General features: G+C 36.9%; 2 protein-coding genes across 2 annotated transcripts; both read left to right on the top strand.

The window, feature by feature from the left end:
- Positions 1-2094: 2094 nt before the first annotated feature.
- LOC132183918 (uncharacterized) lies at positions 2095-4658 on the top strand. The gene is made up of 3 exons (XM_059597392.1): positions 2095-3298; positions 3962-4190; positions 4276-4658. Exons 1-3 carry the CDS (start codon positions 2397-2399, stop codon positions 4459-4461), a joined length of 1317 nt encoding a protein of 438 aa, XP_059453375.1. The 5' UTR covers positions 2095-2396; the 3' UTR covers positions 4462-4658.
- An 11754-nt stretch (positions 4659-16412) lies between these two features.
- On the top strand, positions 16413-17522 carry LOC132169089 (E3 ubiquitin-protein ligase RZF1-like). Its single transcript, XM_059580201.1, has one exon. The coding sequence runs from the start codon at positions 16413-16415 to the stop codon at positions 17520-17522; it is 1110 nt and encodes a 369-aa protein (XP_059436184.1).
- Positions 17523-18002: the final 480 nt, after the last annotated feature.

Below are 18002 nucleotides of genomic sequence, written 5' to 3'. Positions count from 1 at the left end.
TCAGCTTACTGAGGTGATTGTCTCCTATGCTAAGGTCCTCGGTGACCCTCTCCAACACAATTGAGAGAGGGTTGCAGGGGACCACCTAGCACCCCGTGACCTAATCTCTCCCCTGCTAGGGTGGGTCGAGGGACTACCCCACCTCCACCACTCCACAATGGTCATAAGGGTGAGAAGTCCCAACAACCCACAACAACACTAAAGAGGCGGCTCTCCTACCTTTGCGGGATGAGGGTCCTTCATGAACCATCTCAGCTTTGTTGAGAGTCCTTTAAACTATATATATATATATATATATATATATATATATATAAAGATGAAATCACATGGACTAAATTTATCATTTATGAAAAATCAAGGAATTTTTTGATGAAGTGGTAAACGACATAGATCATCAAGTTTGTATTATTACCCATAATTTTAATAATCTACCTAAATTCCACCTATATATAGTATGAGTATCCATGGCTATCCACCCATGAAACATTGGAATTTCTAATTAAAACAAGTAAAGGAACTTTAATAACGATCAAAGTGGCGCCATTTCACGACATATTATAATCATGCGCTAATATAATCTCTAAACTAAGATATTTTATAGAACACTTATTTAATATATTATGTTTATATAATCATCTTTGCTAATTCTTCTGAAGATGATTTGGACAAGAAAATATACTACACGAAACTCTTGGCTTCGGAGCGCAACATCATTTCTTTTAACATTAATCTATTAACTGAAATTAATGCACAACGTGGGAGCCATCAGACGCTGAAACAATAAAGGTCATTAAGAATGTTGGTTTGTTAATAGGTTTAAGGATTTTTAATAAACCCACAAAAAGGAAAATAGAAAAAACTAAAAAATAAGTCCTTTTTTATTTTTCCTCACGTGTTATTACAAAGAAGAAAATTATTTGGATTACTTTGGTGGAAAGATGCTTTATATATATATATATATATATATTTTTTTTTTTTCAAACAAAAAAGGTTAGGTTTCTCATAATCATCAGTCGTAGGTTGTTGTAGTAGTTTTTATGGTGGAATACTGGAATACACAAATTGGTGACAGGTTGCTGGTGCAACCACTTGTGAGTGACCAATAATCCATGGCCATCAGATCAGGCGATTGGCTATCAATTGATTAGACGGGTTACAAGCGATTGGCTGGAGTGACCAACACTTGACAAATATCGGATACAGTCAGTGGATTCTGTAGAAAGGTTTAGGAAAAAGATTAGCATTAGGACAGAGGGATTCGAAATGGATAAAAGCGTTACACACACACGCAATTGTACAAAGATCTTACTGTAATTATTCTGAAAATATAAATGCCCATATCATATGTCAACGTGAATTTCTTAAATTAATTACCCCACTTCATCTCTTCTCTTTATTACCTTGGGTAAAATATCGATTAACCTTAAATTCCTTTTCTCTCCTTAGATTGAAAAAAAAAAATATCATGAAAACTAGTAAAAAGTCAGGTGGGTTCCTTTATGAAGAAGCAAAACAGGAAGGAAGGAAGGGGGTGGGAAATTTCCAATTTCCAACATAAAAAGCAGTCTGGCCCTACTTTCACCATATTTACCATATTCTTATCTCTCCACGTAAATAAATATTGTGCCGTTTTTGAACAAGTAATTGAATCTCACCGTACAAATAGCAACCTTCCTGAAAAGTCAGATTGGGGGGACTAATCACTAATCCTTTGAAAATCACCCACCTTGCCACCCTTTCCGTCCATTCAAATCCCAATCAATCCTAACCGTCAAAACAACAGGCCACCCCCAAGACCAAATCATCAACGGTGAGAGGTAATTTTTCATCATAGGGATTAGCAACAAGGCTAGCAGTACTCATTTTGGGACTGTAACGGCACGTGCCGGCCTGCCACAGTAAAGCGAAAAGTGTTGGAATCTAGATCCGGCGACCAAATCATAATCTTTCCCGTCAAGACCGGGGACCTCTCCAATCCAACGGTTTTAAACCAACCCGAAATTCACACCATTCAGATCCCCATCCGACGGTATATATTGAACCTCACTCCCTCCTTCTATTACAGGATTATAAATTTGACAAAACCTGGTCCAAACCTCTCAGATTCACACTCTCTCTCTCCCTCTCTCTCTCAGACTGTGTCCTCTCAAGCTTCTATCGCTTTTCTCTGTGATTGCTTGCTTTTGAGTCGCTCTGCTTACGTGTACCGCCGTGAGTGACGGTTCTAATCGCGCGCCGCCGTGAGATGTCGCCGGCGGCATCGAGCGACCCTGGAGATAAGAATCGTGCGTTGCAGGAGGGCCCACTACGAGGGGATAAGAAAGAAACCAAGAAAGTGAAAAGATCAGAGGGCGGGGATTGAACGGACGAATCTACAAGGTACCCACTGGGACGAGATGGACGGCCAGAAAAGTCAGGCGAAGCTTACGAGAACACAGTCCTCGCTCCTCCGGTCGTCTCCGACCATCCGATCGTCCATTCACAGCCTCTCTTCGGTCACCGAAGAGGACTGTATCACCCCTGACCAAGAAGACTCGGAGGAAGAGAAGTTGATGAAGAAGCCCAGGAAATCTGGGTCGACCCCGAGAACCGGGTCGACCCGGTTCACCAGCCCGGTCCTCGCCATGGCCACGCTCTGTGTCTTCACGCTCTGCTCGCTGCTCTTCTTCCTCTACTTGTTCTATCTGAGAAAAGAAGATACACCCACTTCGGAGAACTTGCTCTTGGCCCTGATTTTCATCGCCGTGGCGTTGTTCTTCGCGTCCAAGCACAAGGGTCTGATCCACCAAACCTTGCTGGTCCTCAAGCACTCGTGGGACGAGAGCGCGAAGCGACTCGGGATTTCTAGAACCAACTCGAAACCCGTTCAGTGGTTCATTGGCGAGCCGAGCGTGCAAAAACCGCGACAAAGAAGCAACAAGAAGATCATACGGGAAGGCGTGGAGTTCTACAGCAATGGTGATTTCTACGAGGGGGAGTTCCACAAGGGGAGAAGCAATGGGAGCGGGGTGTACAACTACTTCGTGAATGGAAGGTATGAGGGGGACTGGATCGACGGAAGGTACGATGGGTACGGGATCGAGAGCTGGGCCAGAGGGAGCCGGTACAAGGGGCAGTATAGGCAGGGGTTGAGGCATGGTTATGGGGTTTACAGGTTCTATACTGGGGACTCGTATGCAGGAGAGTGGTGCAATGGGCAGAGTCATGGGGTCGGAGTGCAGAACTGCTCCGATAGAAGCTGCTATGTTGGGGAGTTCAAGTGTGGAGTCAAGCACGGCCTCGGTTGCTACCATTTCCGGTGAGTTCCTGGGGACTTTCCTTTTCTGGAATTTTTTGCGAAACCCATGGGTTTGAATTGGGGGGGTTTCTCTAGTGGTGTTTTATATTATTGGGTTTTTGTGATTGATTGTATTCTTAGCGTTATCTTTGTGGGCCTTACTAGATTTGAACTGTTTCGTCATTAATAGAACAGTGGATATTTTAATTCTTGAATTGTGTGATTGATTTCTTGGGTGTCTGTTAATTCATCAAAGATTGATATCTCTTGATTCTGTTTGTTCTTGTGTTGGTAATTTTGGTTTTCTTCAAGATATGGGCGAATGCCATTGTAAGTGTACGCTTGGCATTGACTTTGAATTTTCTGTTTCCTTGATATTTATTTGGTGGTCTATTATTTTTTGCACGGTTTGATCATTTTGGATAATTGCAAGCTCAATTAAATTTTCTCCATCTTGTTCATAGCTCTGTCCGTTAAGACTGTTTCATATGCATTTATTTAGGTTCCTCCAGATTTGGTTTGTAATTTTGTATTGATGCTGAATTGATTGGTCTGTCCTGGATTGATCATCTTCAATGCTGTTGTCATTGTGATTTTCCTTCCATTTTAGACCTGCTCTAGATGAAGTAAACTAATTTTTAACAGAGGAACCCAATTGTGACAATGAATGTCATGGTGTTGTAGAAATGGAGATAGATATGCGGGAGAATATTTTGGAGACAAGATTCATGGATTTGGCGTCTATCACTTTGCTAATGGACATTGCTATGAAGGGTCGTGGCATGAAGGTCGTAAGCAAGGCTATGGCATGTATACTTTTCGAAATGGAGAAACAAGATGTGGAGAATGGGATGCCGGCACCCTTAAACACCCTCTTCCCCCACTAACTGACACAGTTCTTCGAGTAATTCAGGTATGTATTGACATTGATATCTCCTTCACCACCATTGTCATCTTCCTGGTTAACATATACTAATTAAAACACAAATCTCTCACAGGCTGCTAGAAAAACAGCAGAGAATGCTATCAACCTTCCCCGAGTGGATGAACAGGTAAACAAGGCAGTTGTGGCTTCAAATAGAGCTGCCACTGCCGCCAGAGTTGCCGCCGTCAAAGCTGTTCAAAACCGAATGGATGGAAAATTTTGCGAAACAAATGTCGAAGATACTGGCTTTGTTGTTTGAAAGTGTAAATTTTTTTACTAATTTTTAGTGTTTGGAAGATGTCACCCCAGTGAGCAAAAGCTCATCGGAGGTTGAGAGAGAGTATGTTTGAGTTTGAGGTTTTCTCGACCACACTGTAACTTGTAAATACACCATGTACATCAATGGATCAATCGAAGATGACTTTTGAAGATTAAATGATTCCTCCTTTTCTTTTCTATCCTTTCCTTTCCTTTTCTTCCGCCACTCTACCTGAACTTAGTGATTTCTTGTGGGGTACTTCATGCATGAAACTCCATTATTGTGTTTTCCACAGCAATAATGAATCGTAGGTGTGATTGCCAGCTTGTCTAGCATCATCATAACGATCAACGACGACAACAACAACAACACAAGAGAGCCTTATCTATATGAAATTGTGGGTACTTTATCTGATGATAGAGGGGGAAAAAACTGGGCCACGAATGCGATCTTACAGCAAGTTGCATGAAATTCTTGGCATGACTCCCCCACGCACGAGCAAACACACAGACAGAGAGAGAGAGAGAGAGAGAGAGAGAGATGCCCATTTTGGTGATTGCTTGACCCTTTTTCTGTACAAATTAAGAAGAAGAACCTCCCCACGACGACGCCCCAATCCCCCTATGCAGCACAAGCTGTCGACATGAGTAACATGAGAAGATGCTACAAATCCTGGCACGAAAAGTAATATAGCTACCACTAAAATTTAATATTTTTAATTATTTTATTATATAGCTCGGCTGATAGATGTTGTCTCTTTTACAATACTCCTAATTAATTCAGCAAATTACCGAACTATTATGGTTTGAGTTCCATTAAACTAATGGGTCTTGTTTCTAATTTGAAAATACAAATTTTTTTACGTTTTCTATTACAATTTTTTTTAAAAAAATATACTTTAAAAGGATAGATTTCCTGAAAATTTGATTTAAAAAAACGCTCTCTAGAGCTAAGAAGCCATGTGCCTTCCTCATATAAGATACGTTTGAGATTTGTCATTATTTTTACGCATGGCACATGATATGATGGTGGTGGGGTGGGGTTCTTGTGTTGGTAAAGAAACAAAAAGAATAGAGAATAAATATATCTGCCTCCTTTTGGATAAATAAATATACGAAAATATTTGAAATACTATAATTTTTTTACAAATTAATATAACAATTTATAATTATGAAATATTAACTTTTTTGTCAGAGCCACATAAGATATTTTATTAATTTTTTTTTGTTTTTATTTACTTGATTTACTAAATGTAGATTCCAATCCCTCCCAAGTTTAAACTCTCAACTACTCCACATGCATATTTCACAAAAGTCCAAGGAAAAGGGTTGAGGGAGGGAGATTTTTTAATAGTGGAGAGGGCTTTTGCTCCTCGTTTGACTGATCCTCCAGATGGGGGGTGGGGGGGGTTTCCATCAAAGTCCCCATAAAGGAACTGCCTCAGCATGCTACTGTAATTAGCAATTTGACTAACTTAATCAGAGACAGAGAGAGAGGCATTAATTTAAGATTATTCTTGTGTTTTTGTATAATGTCTGGTAGCATGTTCTTTCCATTACTGCACTCAACATCCACTTTGCCTAATATTAATACTTTCTTTTTTGGATTTCATAATTGCAAGTTCTCTCTTCATTTGGTTACCCTTAGATCTGGTCAAATTTCTTGGGGAAATGAAATCTCCAAAAAATCTTTGCTAAGAACATGCTGCTAAACGATAAATTAATTATTAATTTTTTTTTAAAAAAAAACTGCAACCCCTTAATTAAATAAATGCTAACAACAGCAAAGAAGGCAATTGTTAAGTGTTTACCTAACACTTCCTACTAAAGATAGTAAACTGAAAATTATCTTAAAGCACTTTCAAATCTGTTTGACAATTTTTTTTTTTTTCTTTAATCATTTTAGAATTTGAAATTCTGACCCTTGTTTCATGTTCAATCTCTTTTGGCTTACTAGTGGTTTTTTCATAATAATTATAATAATTATAACTTACTACTAAACCCTAAACCCTAAACACATTTTTGAGTTTAGTTGTTCGGTGTGTTTTTTTTTTTTTTTTTTTTTACTATTATAATTAGTTTCTTTTATTTTCCCAACTAAACTTGATTCCAGCTATCCTCGTAAATTAGTTTTTTTTTAGCTAAATTTAGCTACTATGCCTTATTTTTTTGCTCCAGCAATCCTTGTAAGATAGATTTTTTCCCAATAATTACTACATACTATAACAACTTTTAATAATATTTTATTATATTTTCTTTCTATTTTTTTGGATTTGGCTTATATGTTGTTATTAAAATAACAGCATGTATGGTCCCCAAGAGGTAGCTCAATCGGCTGGGACCATGCCTAATGAAGCGGAAGTCACTAGTTCGAATCCCCCCTTCTCCTTCCCTTGTGTGGACATGTCAAAAAAAAATAAAATAACAGCATGTATGATGTGGTGTAAGCAACGGTCAAGATTAAATTTCAAAGTAGACTTATTTTTAGAAGCTTTTAATAGAAGAGAGAAAATAAAAAGAGATTTTTTTGAAATTCAATCTTAACCGTTGCTTACACTACAACATACATACGGTTATTTTAATAACAACATGTAAGCCGGATTCTATTTTTTTAACTTACTACTAAACCCTAAACCCTAGGTAAATTTGTAAAAAAGAAAGTTGTAAGAAGTGAAGGATTTTTCTTGTAAGGTAAGCAACGAATTACCGTGTTACATGTGGCAAAAAAATGCTTCTATGAAAGTACAAGAAAATTATAACTTTAATTTGGAGGCATGTGGTTCGTGCATTTATTATTCATTATGACCAAACATTTTGCTGCTCTTTTCGTCCCCCCCATCAATGTTTTCAGTGTTACGATCTTTTTAATGCATTTTGTGCGAGTGAGAAAAAATATCTAACCTTGCTATACACAACCAGTACTACTAGTACTGTTCGATCTGGTCAATCATCGTTTCATTATTGGTTTTATTACACCATGGAAATTATCAAAATCCTAGAATTATCCAAGTTAAATCTCTATTTATGATTTTATTGGAATTTTATACGTAATGTTTAGAACATGTTTCAGTAGTGGTACCATTTTTAAATGTTTGGTCTGTTTCTTAAAGTTAGTTGAAGGATGGAAAGCATTGTGCTTTCAATGGATCAGTTCAATAAAAAGTTGGAACTAAAGGTTGTCTTTTATGGGAAAGATTTAGTTTCATTAACTAAATAAAAAGCATGATTCATATAGGAGTGGGAGACCCAACAAATTCTCTAATATACTTGATATATATATATATTTCAATTTTAACAGTTTAAGTTTATCGAAAATGTGCAATAGATCACTCTGTTGGTTTTATGTCCGAAATTGTACTGTCTGTTAGTGCTACGTCACATGAAAATAATATTTTTAATAATTTAATTAAAAAATAAAATATTTTAAAACAAAAAACCAAGAGATTAGCTAACTAAATAAACGATCAAGAAAAGGATCATAAACTTGGCTATAATCACATTCCAATGAAATTAAAACTATTTATGGGTGTTAAATTTTATATTAATTTTATATTAGGTGAGATTGAGTTTTATAAGTATAAAAAATAATAATAATAATAATGCAAATGTGTATATATCATTGGGGAATTCAATCTGTGCCACATCAGTGTTTTAGACAGTAGCAGCAGGAAATGTGCCATGTGGCAGGCGATGATTGTTGCTGGCTGGTAATCTTACAATAACTGTAGGGAACATCATGGTAGATGAACCGCATTGAAGGTTCTGTCTCTTGCTTGAAATCTAATCAACCATGATGTAAATTTGGACCTTTTATTTATTTTATTACAAGATATTTCAGTAGTGGAGTCGTCAGATTGGCTTGTTGCCTTGTTGGGTATGAGACTGTCAAAGTCAAACCCCACCTTCTCTACGTTTGCATGTATTTTCCGGATGTTTTGGTGATATTGTTTAAAAATCCCATGAGATCATGGATAATGACCACCACATGAACATGTTTTTTATTTATTTATTTATTTTTTATAAATAAATTTAAAAATGTAATTGAAAAAATTATTTAAATTTTATTAAATTAACACGTCTTCAAAATGTAAGAATTTAAAACGCATGTAAAAATCATATACGTTTAAGATCAATTTAATAAATTGAATTGAAGAAGAAAATCTTTTTGTTTCAATTTTCACTAGCTTTCATACATTTTACCTATTTTTCAAATAGAGCATTTTGTAGATTTTTATGTTTATTTTCTAATGGAATTTAAATATAAATATGCTCCCAATAATTACAAAAAAAAAAAAAAAAAAAAGTACAACGGGTTTTGGGTAGGTCACCCCACACTCCCTCCGCCCACCCGCCTGCAGAGGAATGGATCCCACTGTGGGTGGGTGGGGTGAAGGCCGGGGGGTGTGGCCCGTGTGGGTTGAGATCACCTCACCCACTTGGCCACTTGCTGTAGCCTCTTTTTTCTTTTTTCTTTTTTTTCTTTTTATTTTTTATTTATAAATTTTTTTAGGAGTATATCTGTATATGTGTATTTTCATATGGATTGTTATATTAAAAAATTGACAAAAATATAAATGGAATGATTTATTCAAAAAATTAATTGATATAACACATGAAACTGATTTTAAAAAATTTGGAACATCAAGAATATATATTAATATTGATCTGAAACTTAAAATAGTAGTCCGATATTTTTCATTTTTATTCATGCTCTCTAATTAAAGCCCTAATTATGAAATAATAATAATAATAATAATTGCATGAAAAAATTAAATGCTTAAGATAAAAACTTTGAAAAAGAAAAAAAAAAAGATGGAAAGTCATTTTCATGAAAATTCAATGCCTAAGATACAAGTACAACAATAACCCACGGCACCATTCCTTATTGATCATGATTGCACTTTTTTTTTTTCAACATGAAATGCTTGACTACTTGGTCATTATTTATTTTTTAATAGAGAAAACAGAATGAAAATGTGTACGGCATCAATGAATGTCACAATATGCACCCTCTTCAAATATTTAAATTCAAAGAAAAAAAACAAAAAAGACCTTACTTAAATTTATCTTCGTAGGCCTCAAAATTCCACCAAAGTGCATTGCCCGGCCTCCAACCATGTTTCTTAGACCACAAGGGTAGTGGTTGAGTTGGTAGAAGAATTCCTTTCATCTTAGTGGTCGCGTGTTCGAATCCGCTTGCGGTAGTAGATGCGTGAACCAGATGTTACTTTGAAGGGGCTCTACTGGCTCACACTTTTGTGGGGTTGTGGTGACGGGCTCGCCTTCCCAGGCAGTAGCTATGGCTCAAATCGGACATTCCACAGCGGGTGGGAACCCCGATGGTAACGCCCAAGGAAAAAACTACACAGGTCGCCCCTTCCCACCTTTTTGATTAAAAAAAAAAAAACCCATGTTTCTTAGAATAAACCTCCCATCTTGTCATTGACTTTTAAGGTATTCATCTTCAATTTCCATATAAAATGCACCGGCACCGCTTAAATTCCAAGGTTCATGCATGCGAGTGTACCATGTACATATTTATCTCTACAATTATTTATCATGTGGGTTGACGTAAAATATTTTAAATGGTTTTCTAGTTAGTTAAGTGCACTTTAAAATAAATTATTTAAAACACGTTAACAATATGAAATTGGTGTGAAGTTAAAATCAAATTCCTTACAATTTATTTAAAATTATAAATTCTCAAATTAAACTTAAACACTTCAAAATTAAGCTTAAAAGTCTTTGAAGTGTCTAAGCGGTCCAAAACAAACACATTAAATTGACTTTCAAGATCATATGTCTCATCTCATTAATTTTCTCTTCCTTGTAAAACTTTGCCCGAACAGTTGGGGTATGTAGATATTAACATAAAGCAGGAAATGCCATCCAAGTGTTTGAATGTAAATGAAGGTGATCTCCGTGTTGTTGTTTTCCTTATCAGCAATTAAAAAATTAGCTGTTAAGTCACCTAATTCAATCCTCTTTATTGACTATCCGAAAAAATATCAATAAAAAAAGTGATATTAGTTGGTGGGGTGGGGGTGAGAAAGAGTCCTCCCAAGTTGGTCCAACCCAAATCTTTTTAAGGGCAAATATTAATTAGGGTTAACGTCAGAAAAACCTTTGTTTGACTTTCATATGCAACACAAACAACATAGTGTACAATAATGCACAAATCTATATTCCGTTCATACCTACCCCGGGGTACACATGGTCAAATTTGAATCACGATAGCACCCTTTTATAATAATCACCATTATTTGTCTTGGAATTATCATATGGAAATGTATGGATACAATTTTTTTTTATTATTATTATAAATTGATGTGGCAATTCAAATGATATTTATTATGTCACTCATCGGCCCAAGTACAACCACACAATCACGGTATGGTAGTTTTGGGTCTTCACGACATGGCTGTGGTTACATCTGTTTGTTATTTATTCACTCCAGAATCAATAACCAAAAGAGGACGAGAAGAAGGAGACGAGGTGATTGACCATTTGTAGAGATAGTGACACAAGAGGCGGACCGATGTGGCAGGATGGAAGCTCTGGTGTCACGTGAACTACCATGTTAGCTTAGTAGTTGAAACGGTAAATGCCACGTACGATGAAATGTCACATCATTTTTTATTTTTTATCTTTAAAGGAATAGAGTGACTTTTATAGATAGTTAAACAAACATTAAGAATAACGCTCGATCAATAAAGATAATATCCGAAATACAGTGAAAATTTTTCTCAATAACTCTTGCTCCTTGGTGAGAGAAAGCGCTTATTTCGCAAGACGATGAGCTATTTCATTGAGTTGTTGTTTAACATGATTAACCTTCCATCTTTGTAGACAATTTAATACCCCTCGAGCTTCCTCAATGAGATGTCCATACCGACGCCAACTTCTTTCATTTTTCCTAAGTGCCTGCACTATTTGGAGAGCATCACCTTTCAGGATCACCCTATAAAATCCTAGCTCACGTTTGCATCTTAATCTTGTGCTAAAGTTATTGCACCAGGTGGCTCTCACCCATGCAAATACGTGGCCTTTCATTTAATATCTCACGTTACATAATCACTTATATTTTTTATGATTTCTTATTAAAAATACAGGAAAAAAATTTATATTCTCTCCATCTTATGTTCTTTTAAATTACTTCACGTTGGAATAATCCCAAATGTTGTCCATCTTAAAAAGTCAACAAAATCATTATCAGCTGATTAATAATTTTTCGAACTTATTTTTTCTTTAATTTTTAAAAAGGAATAAATTTACGAACTGAAAATATTTTATTTTTGATACACCATCATCGATCATTTGAATGATGCTGCTCTAAAAAAACTTGGATCTTTGACATGATTAAACAATTTGGAATGGTAACGATTAATATAACTTTCCATGTGTGAGTGAGACCAAGATGGTCTACAATATTATATCATGGAAGAGAAGTATATATTATATAATTACCTTGATGAATAAATTTAGTATGAAATTAATTTGCGCAACCATATGATGAATATATCCACCTTTAGCTGTGGTCCAAAGTTGAGATGGCCATGTGGTCAACTTTATATTCATTGTGCTTTTGAATTCAAAACACACCACTGCGTATCAGGTGTCAAGACATCTATAAAAGTAGAGGTATCCCCCCGAATGCCATATTCAAACACCGACTTAATTGGTTGAATAATATCATTAATTCACTCTTCTTCTTTCTCAAGAGTAGTTCATTATTGACATTCTAAGCATTCAACCACATATTTTTTAGCCAAAGTTTAAGATTTTTAAAGTGCACTAAATATTTCTCTGTCCTTCTCGAAATTCTAAAATTATTCGTTACGTGCTTGAGAAATTAGTTATGTAATGATGTGCTTAGGTTTAATATTTCAATCCACAAGGATCACTTTTACTTTAAGGATTGATTAAAAAAATTAACACAAACGAACGGTGGTCCAAAAACATACACCATGAATAATTATGGGACATGTAGGTGAACTACCATTAGGTGAAGCAATATGTCCTATGTCGGCACAACGGGTTTCATTGACTGTCGAAGATTAGCTTTGCAAAGAAAATGTCTTTGATCCATTTTCCTTAGACGATTCAAATAATGTTTTGTCACATATATATATATATATATATATATATATATATACAGTTTCCGACCTCCAAAGTGCTACAAGTATTTAATGTGGGTGACTTTTCATTGTGTAGTGGGGGGGGAATAGGGGATTGAAATAGATTGCATTGAGGGACCTCCCTAATCAATACCCAGTGAGATGGATCATTTTAGGCCTGCGTCGAGTCAGTACTGGTCGGTGCTTAATGCTTATGGTCAATTCAGTCTCTCTTTTGGCAAGCAGTCTAGGTATGCATGCATGGCAGGTTTGTCAGGACAAATTAAATATAATAAGGGTGTTAATACAGTGATTGCAGGTTATTCACCAGAGGGAAAATCTGCGAGATAGGAAGGAGTTTAAAGGATTTGCCGCCGGGGTGGACCCGGCAGGACTACTCTGTCGCTCGAGTTAGTGTTTGCGAGAGTGAAGACAAATTTTGGTATAGTAATAATGATAAGACTAGTTAAGACGTAATTGAGCGAATGCCCTTCGATTCTAATTATAAATTGTCGTTACCGCCTCGCTTTTTAGGGTTTAAGAAATTCATGCCAGCAGTTTGTTTATGATGTGGAGATTCATTCCTCAAGTTTGTTAGGAGAGCGTATGGTGTGAGCAGATCGTTGGCTAAGCTATAGAGTGGAGAATGAGCTGTTGGAGGTTACATTTGGACGAGAGTGCACCTGAATTGATCCTTTTGGTTATCTGGGTTCTAGGCCATTAGGCCTTCCCAACCTCTTAGCTATGACGGTTGGCCTCTTTAGGCCTTTCGGCAATAGGCCACTGAACCTTTTGGCAATTTTGGTGGATGACCTATATTAGGAGCCCGTCGATAATTGGGTTCTCCAAACGATATGATCACTTACATCTTGTGTTTAATGTGCACAAAACCAAGCTAAAATGCCGCCTCAATAATTAAGAATTAATAGCACTCTATTTATGTCCTGCATGTATAGAATCATGAAACAAACCAATGCCAAATAACATCATGTGGCTAGGAACCACCGTATCTTGGCATAAATTTTGTAGAGTTGATCTTAATTTCTTTTCCCCATATTTGCCTAGCTTAACTTGGAAGCCCCCTGTATAGATAAAAAAATCGGGTTCGCAACTCATATTTAGCAATCGGGTCAAAAAATATTTTTTAACTTAAAAATTATATTTCTCAAACACAATCCCAAATGCAACAGAAAAACACTAATGCATTGGGCATATTCAAATAGGGCTGACAATTTTGACACGACCTGACAATCCGACACGAAATTAGCGGGTTTGGGTTTATCTTAAACGGGTTTTGGTCGTAAACGGGTCAACCTGTTTATGTTTACTCTTAACAGGTCTTGTCACGGGTCACTCATGGGTGACTCGCCAAATCCGTTTATTTATTTAAAATTTATTTATTATTTTTTAAAACCTGAAAAAATTGTGAAACATAAACCTAAAAATTTCTCTTCTCTTGCTTCCTGAGTCACGCCGCCTCCCACTCCCAAAGACCTATTTCTCATTTTTCTTATTTTCTCCCTCACGGCCTCACCCTCAATTTCTCTCCTCTCTCTCTATCTCTCGCGCCGCCGACGTCTCCTCTCCTTCTATCTCTCGCGCCGACGACGAAACCCAATTTGTATTTGTAAATTGTAATGATGATGTAGTTTTTTTTTTTGTTATTTAATTAGACAATTAAGCCTATTACCTATTAATTAAGTGATTTGGTGCTAGCCTGTTAGAAGTTTAATTTCAAGAGATAATTGCTAAAACTATTATTATTTCATTTAAAAAAAAAAAAAAAAAAATTAAGTTAAACGGGTCAAACGGGTTGTGTGGACCTGACACGACCCATTATTTTAAACGAGTCTCACGGGTCGTGTTGGATAACCCGTGAAAATTGCCGTGTTACGTCGTGTTGTGTCTGGTGGAGCCAACCCGTTAACTAAACATGTCATGTTTGGATATTCCTTAAACGGGTCACGGGTCATAAACGGGTCGACCCGCATACCCATTTTGCTAGCCCTATTTCAAACATCCACATAAAATTGTTGATATTGTATGACTAATATATATGGTAGGCGTATTTAATCACTCTCACCTTATAATATAAGCTAAAAGTCCATTTCCGTAGATGGTGGGCTAGAAGTCCGTGACAAGCATTTTTTTTTTTTTTAAAAAATCAAAATATCAATTAAGTGTTGAGCAAGCCAACAATAAGCCCAAACATATGTTCTTCTATTCACGTATCATTCATACCAAAATTAGAGAGGCAGTTGGACATGTTCCAAAAGCTGTCGAAAATAATTCAAAATAATTGCCCCTCGATCTCTCTGTCTCTGTCTCTGATTAAAATATGTTCCAATCTTCAATATGTGTCGCCTAAAAAATTGAATAATTTGAAATAATTGCCTCTCTCTAGATCTCTCAAGGATAAATTTATTCACAAATCTTGTATAGATGGATGAGCACTGACTCATATTCCAAGGCATAGATAGATGTATTATTATTTGTACAATATATAATTCCTCAGGTAATCATAATTTATATCTATGGTCATCCATGGAGGAAGCTACAAAAGATCATAGCTGCACTCAATCTCAATATCATAATCATATCATATCCAGTATTTAACTTTATTATTAATACTGCACTTTTAACCCTTCACTAAAGATAGTTATCATAATTCTGACTTTATTTTCAGAATCAAGGTGAAGATGATCAGATTATATGATTTTGGTGCAAGCATTATCTCTTTTTGTTTTTGGCATTAGATTAGGCTGCACGAGACAAGTGACTCATGCAACTCATTTCTTTTAAACTGTCCAAATTTCTATGATATTCGGCCGTCTAATAACATAGAATTCAAATCATGTTTACTTTAGGAGTCCCAAAATAGCTTTTCTATATATATAGTAAAAGCACCTGTTGATGTTTTTGACAAGAACAAGATGGATTGCTGAAGCAAAAGCAACTGCTGCCCCGCAGCAAAGTTTGGGAAGTAGTCAGCAGGCCCCTGATCCCTGCAGGTTGATGAATTATTTAGATTGGTCAGAATAATTATTATTGTTTTTATGAAACACCATGATAATTACCCTTTATATTTTTCTCCAATCATCCCTTGATATCCAATCTGGTTATGTCAGACATCATTTTTACCAAACACTCAGCAAAGCTTTTAGCTTCATACAGTTGCTTCTGCAAAATATTGCCAAACATTTCTTTTCCAACAAGTTATAGCAGCTTCTGCAAAGTAGAAATGATTTCTTGTCTAAATAAATGGAAAACAAGAAAAAAGAACAACGTTTCCAAATTTGATCGAAGGAAATTCATCTGATCTCGACATATATATATATATGGTACTCGGGTATATATATATATATATAGTTGACAACTTTATGTGACGGGCTAGGCCCATGATTGGACGGGGCGGAATTCAACTGAAACTCACTTGAAGCAGCTAGCGTGAGATGGTTGAGTTATATACACATCACATGAGTGCGATAGTTGGGCCCAAGTCCAATTGTAGTCTTTCCAAAAAAAAACATGTTTGGGCTTTATGAATCTATGTCGGGCTAGTTTGTCCAATTTAACCGATTGAGCAACCAAAAAGAAATTTCAAACTTTAAGCGAGGGAAAAGAAAACTACTTGAAGTTTCACAATCATATATAATTCCTACCCAGAGAAAGAATTGCTTTCTGCAACCCTGCAAAGCCATTCTTTGCTCCATTTGTCCAATACTTGTTCGTATACCTTTCCCGGTTTGGTTTCTTCAATATAAACACATACACAGGAAGCAAAAATCAAAACCCAATTGAACTTTGAAGCTCACGACTGCGGTAATTAATCATCATGTCACTGAGCCCTCCTCGAGACCGAAACAATGGCGCTCCCAGCATCTACCCGCTCTACTGGTGCTACCAGTGCCACCGTACGATCAGCGTTGCTTCCACAAACCCATCCGAAATCGTTTGCCCGGGTTGTTTCGGGCAGTTCATCTATGTGATTGACGTGGCCAGGCCTAGGCTCATTGATTATTTCACCGATTTCGATCCCTCCCCGGAAGCCCGTTTACTCGAGGCCCTTTCTCTCGCGCTTGACCATCCAATCAGGCGCTTCTTCAATCATGGTGTGTATGACACGGAAACTGAACATAGAGGCCGTGGTTTAGAGGGGAGAGATCGTCTGGACCGTGAAGCTGAAACTAGAGCCCAGAGGCGGTGGCGCCACCGTATTCTTGTTAGACCTTCGGATCCTTCCTCTGATCCTTTCAGACCCATTTTACACCCTGAAAATCCATTGCCGCCTCGGTTTGATCCTAGAAACTACTTTCTCGAGCCACGCCTAAACGAATTGATCGAGCGATTGACTCAAAATGACCGGCCGGGGCCTCCTCCTTTACCCGATTCGGCAATCAACACAATACCAACCGTGGAAATCATGGCCGACCATTTGACCTACGACTCCCAATGCCCCGTGTGCAAGGAGGAGTTCAAGGTTGGTGGGGAAGCGAGGGAATTGTCTTGCAAGCATATATACCACTCTGAATGTATTGTTCCTTGGCTGCAGCTTCACAATTCTTGTCCTGTTTGCCGGCGTCCTTTTTGCCCGCACGAGTTGCCCGCACCTTCTCGAGAAGGTGCTCGAGAAAATGACTCTGAGACTGAGGATTTTCATGTTAGAAGGCGCAGCAGACGCCGGTGCTGGAGGTGCTTGAGATGGAACCAATTGTCCTCTTTGTGGCCCTTCCGTGCAAGATACCGACCCGTAAATCTACATGGTGATGACCATGTCAGTACTTCTCGAAGGGGTGAGAATCAATTTTTTTGTTCTATTTTATGTATAGATCCATTAACATGTTCGGAGACCAAAGAGCAACACCAAATAAGCCTTTTACTTTCGGTATCTCAGCTTTGTGGGAAGAAGGCAGCGGCCTTAGGAGCAGACTGCGGATTTGCCTAGAATGCTGGATGAGGTCCGAACGATGGACAAGCGCCAGAAGACAATCTGATGGTTGAGTATCTTGTGAGGCATCTCTGCGAATATGGTATATTAGTTAAAATGATTAAATCTACAATTTTTTATCCGTTTAAACTTTTGTAATAAATGGTAATTTAACAAATAGTTAACAATTTTCTAAGCGGGTGAAACGAGTATAAAAAAAATTTATGTTAGTAAAACTTGCACTTTCACCCTAGTATTTGAATTTCTAATCCGATAACAATTACCGATTTAATTCCTTAATAATCACCAAACTCTGAGAAATAAATAAAAATAAAGAATTAACAGGGTCTAAGTTAACTTCTAATCTAAGAAACTTCTATAGATAAGATTCACCAAAGAATTTAGAGCATAAAATATCTTGGCAAAACCCAAAGACCTGCATATATATATACATGAATTGGAAGACTCAAATGATGGGGGTCATAAAATTTATTTGCT

This window comes from Corylus avellana, chromosome ca1 (assembly GCF_901000735.1).
Source record: "Corylus avellana chromosome ca1, CavTom2PMs-1.0".
In the NCBI taxonomy this organism is placed as follows: domain Eukaryota; kingdom Viridiplantae; phylum Streptophyta; class Magnoliopsida; order Fagales; family Betulaceae; genus Corylus; species Corylus avellana.
The sequence above is the reverse complement of the archived record's forward strand: the minus strand, read 5'-3'. Positions and strand labels throughout refer to the sequence as shown.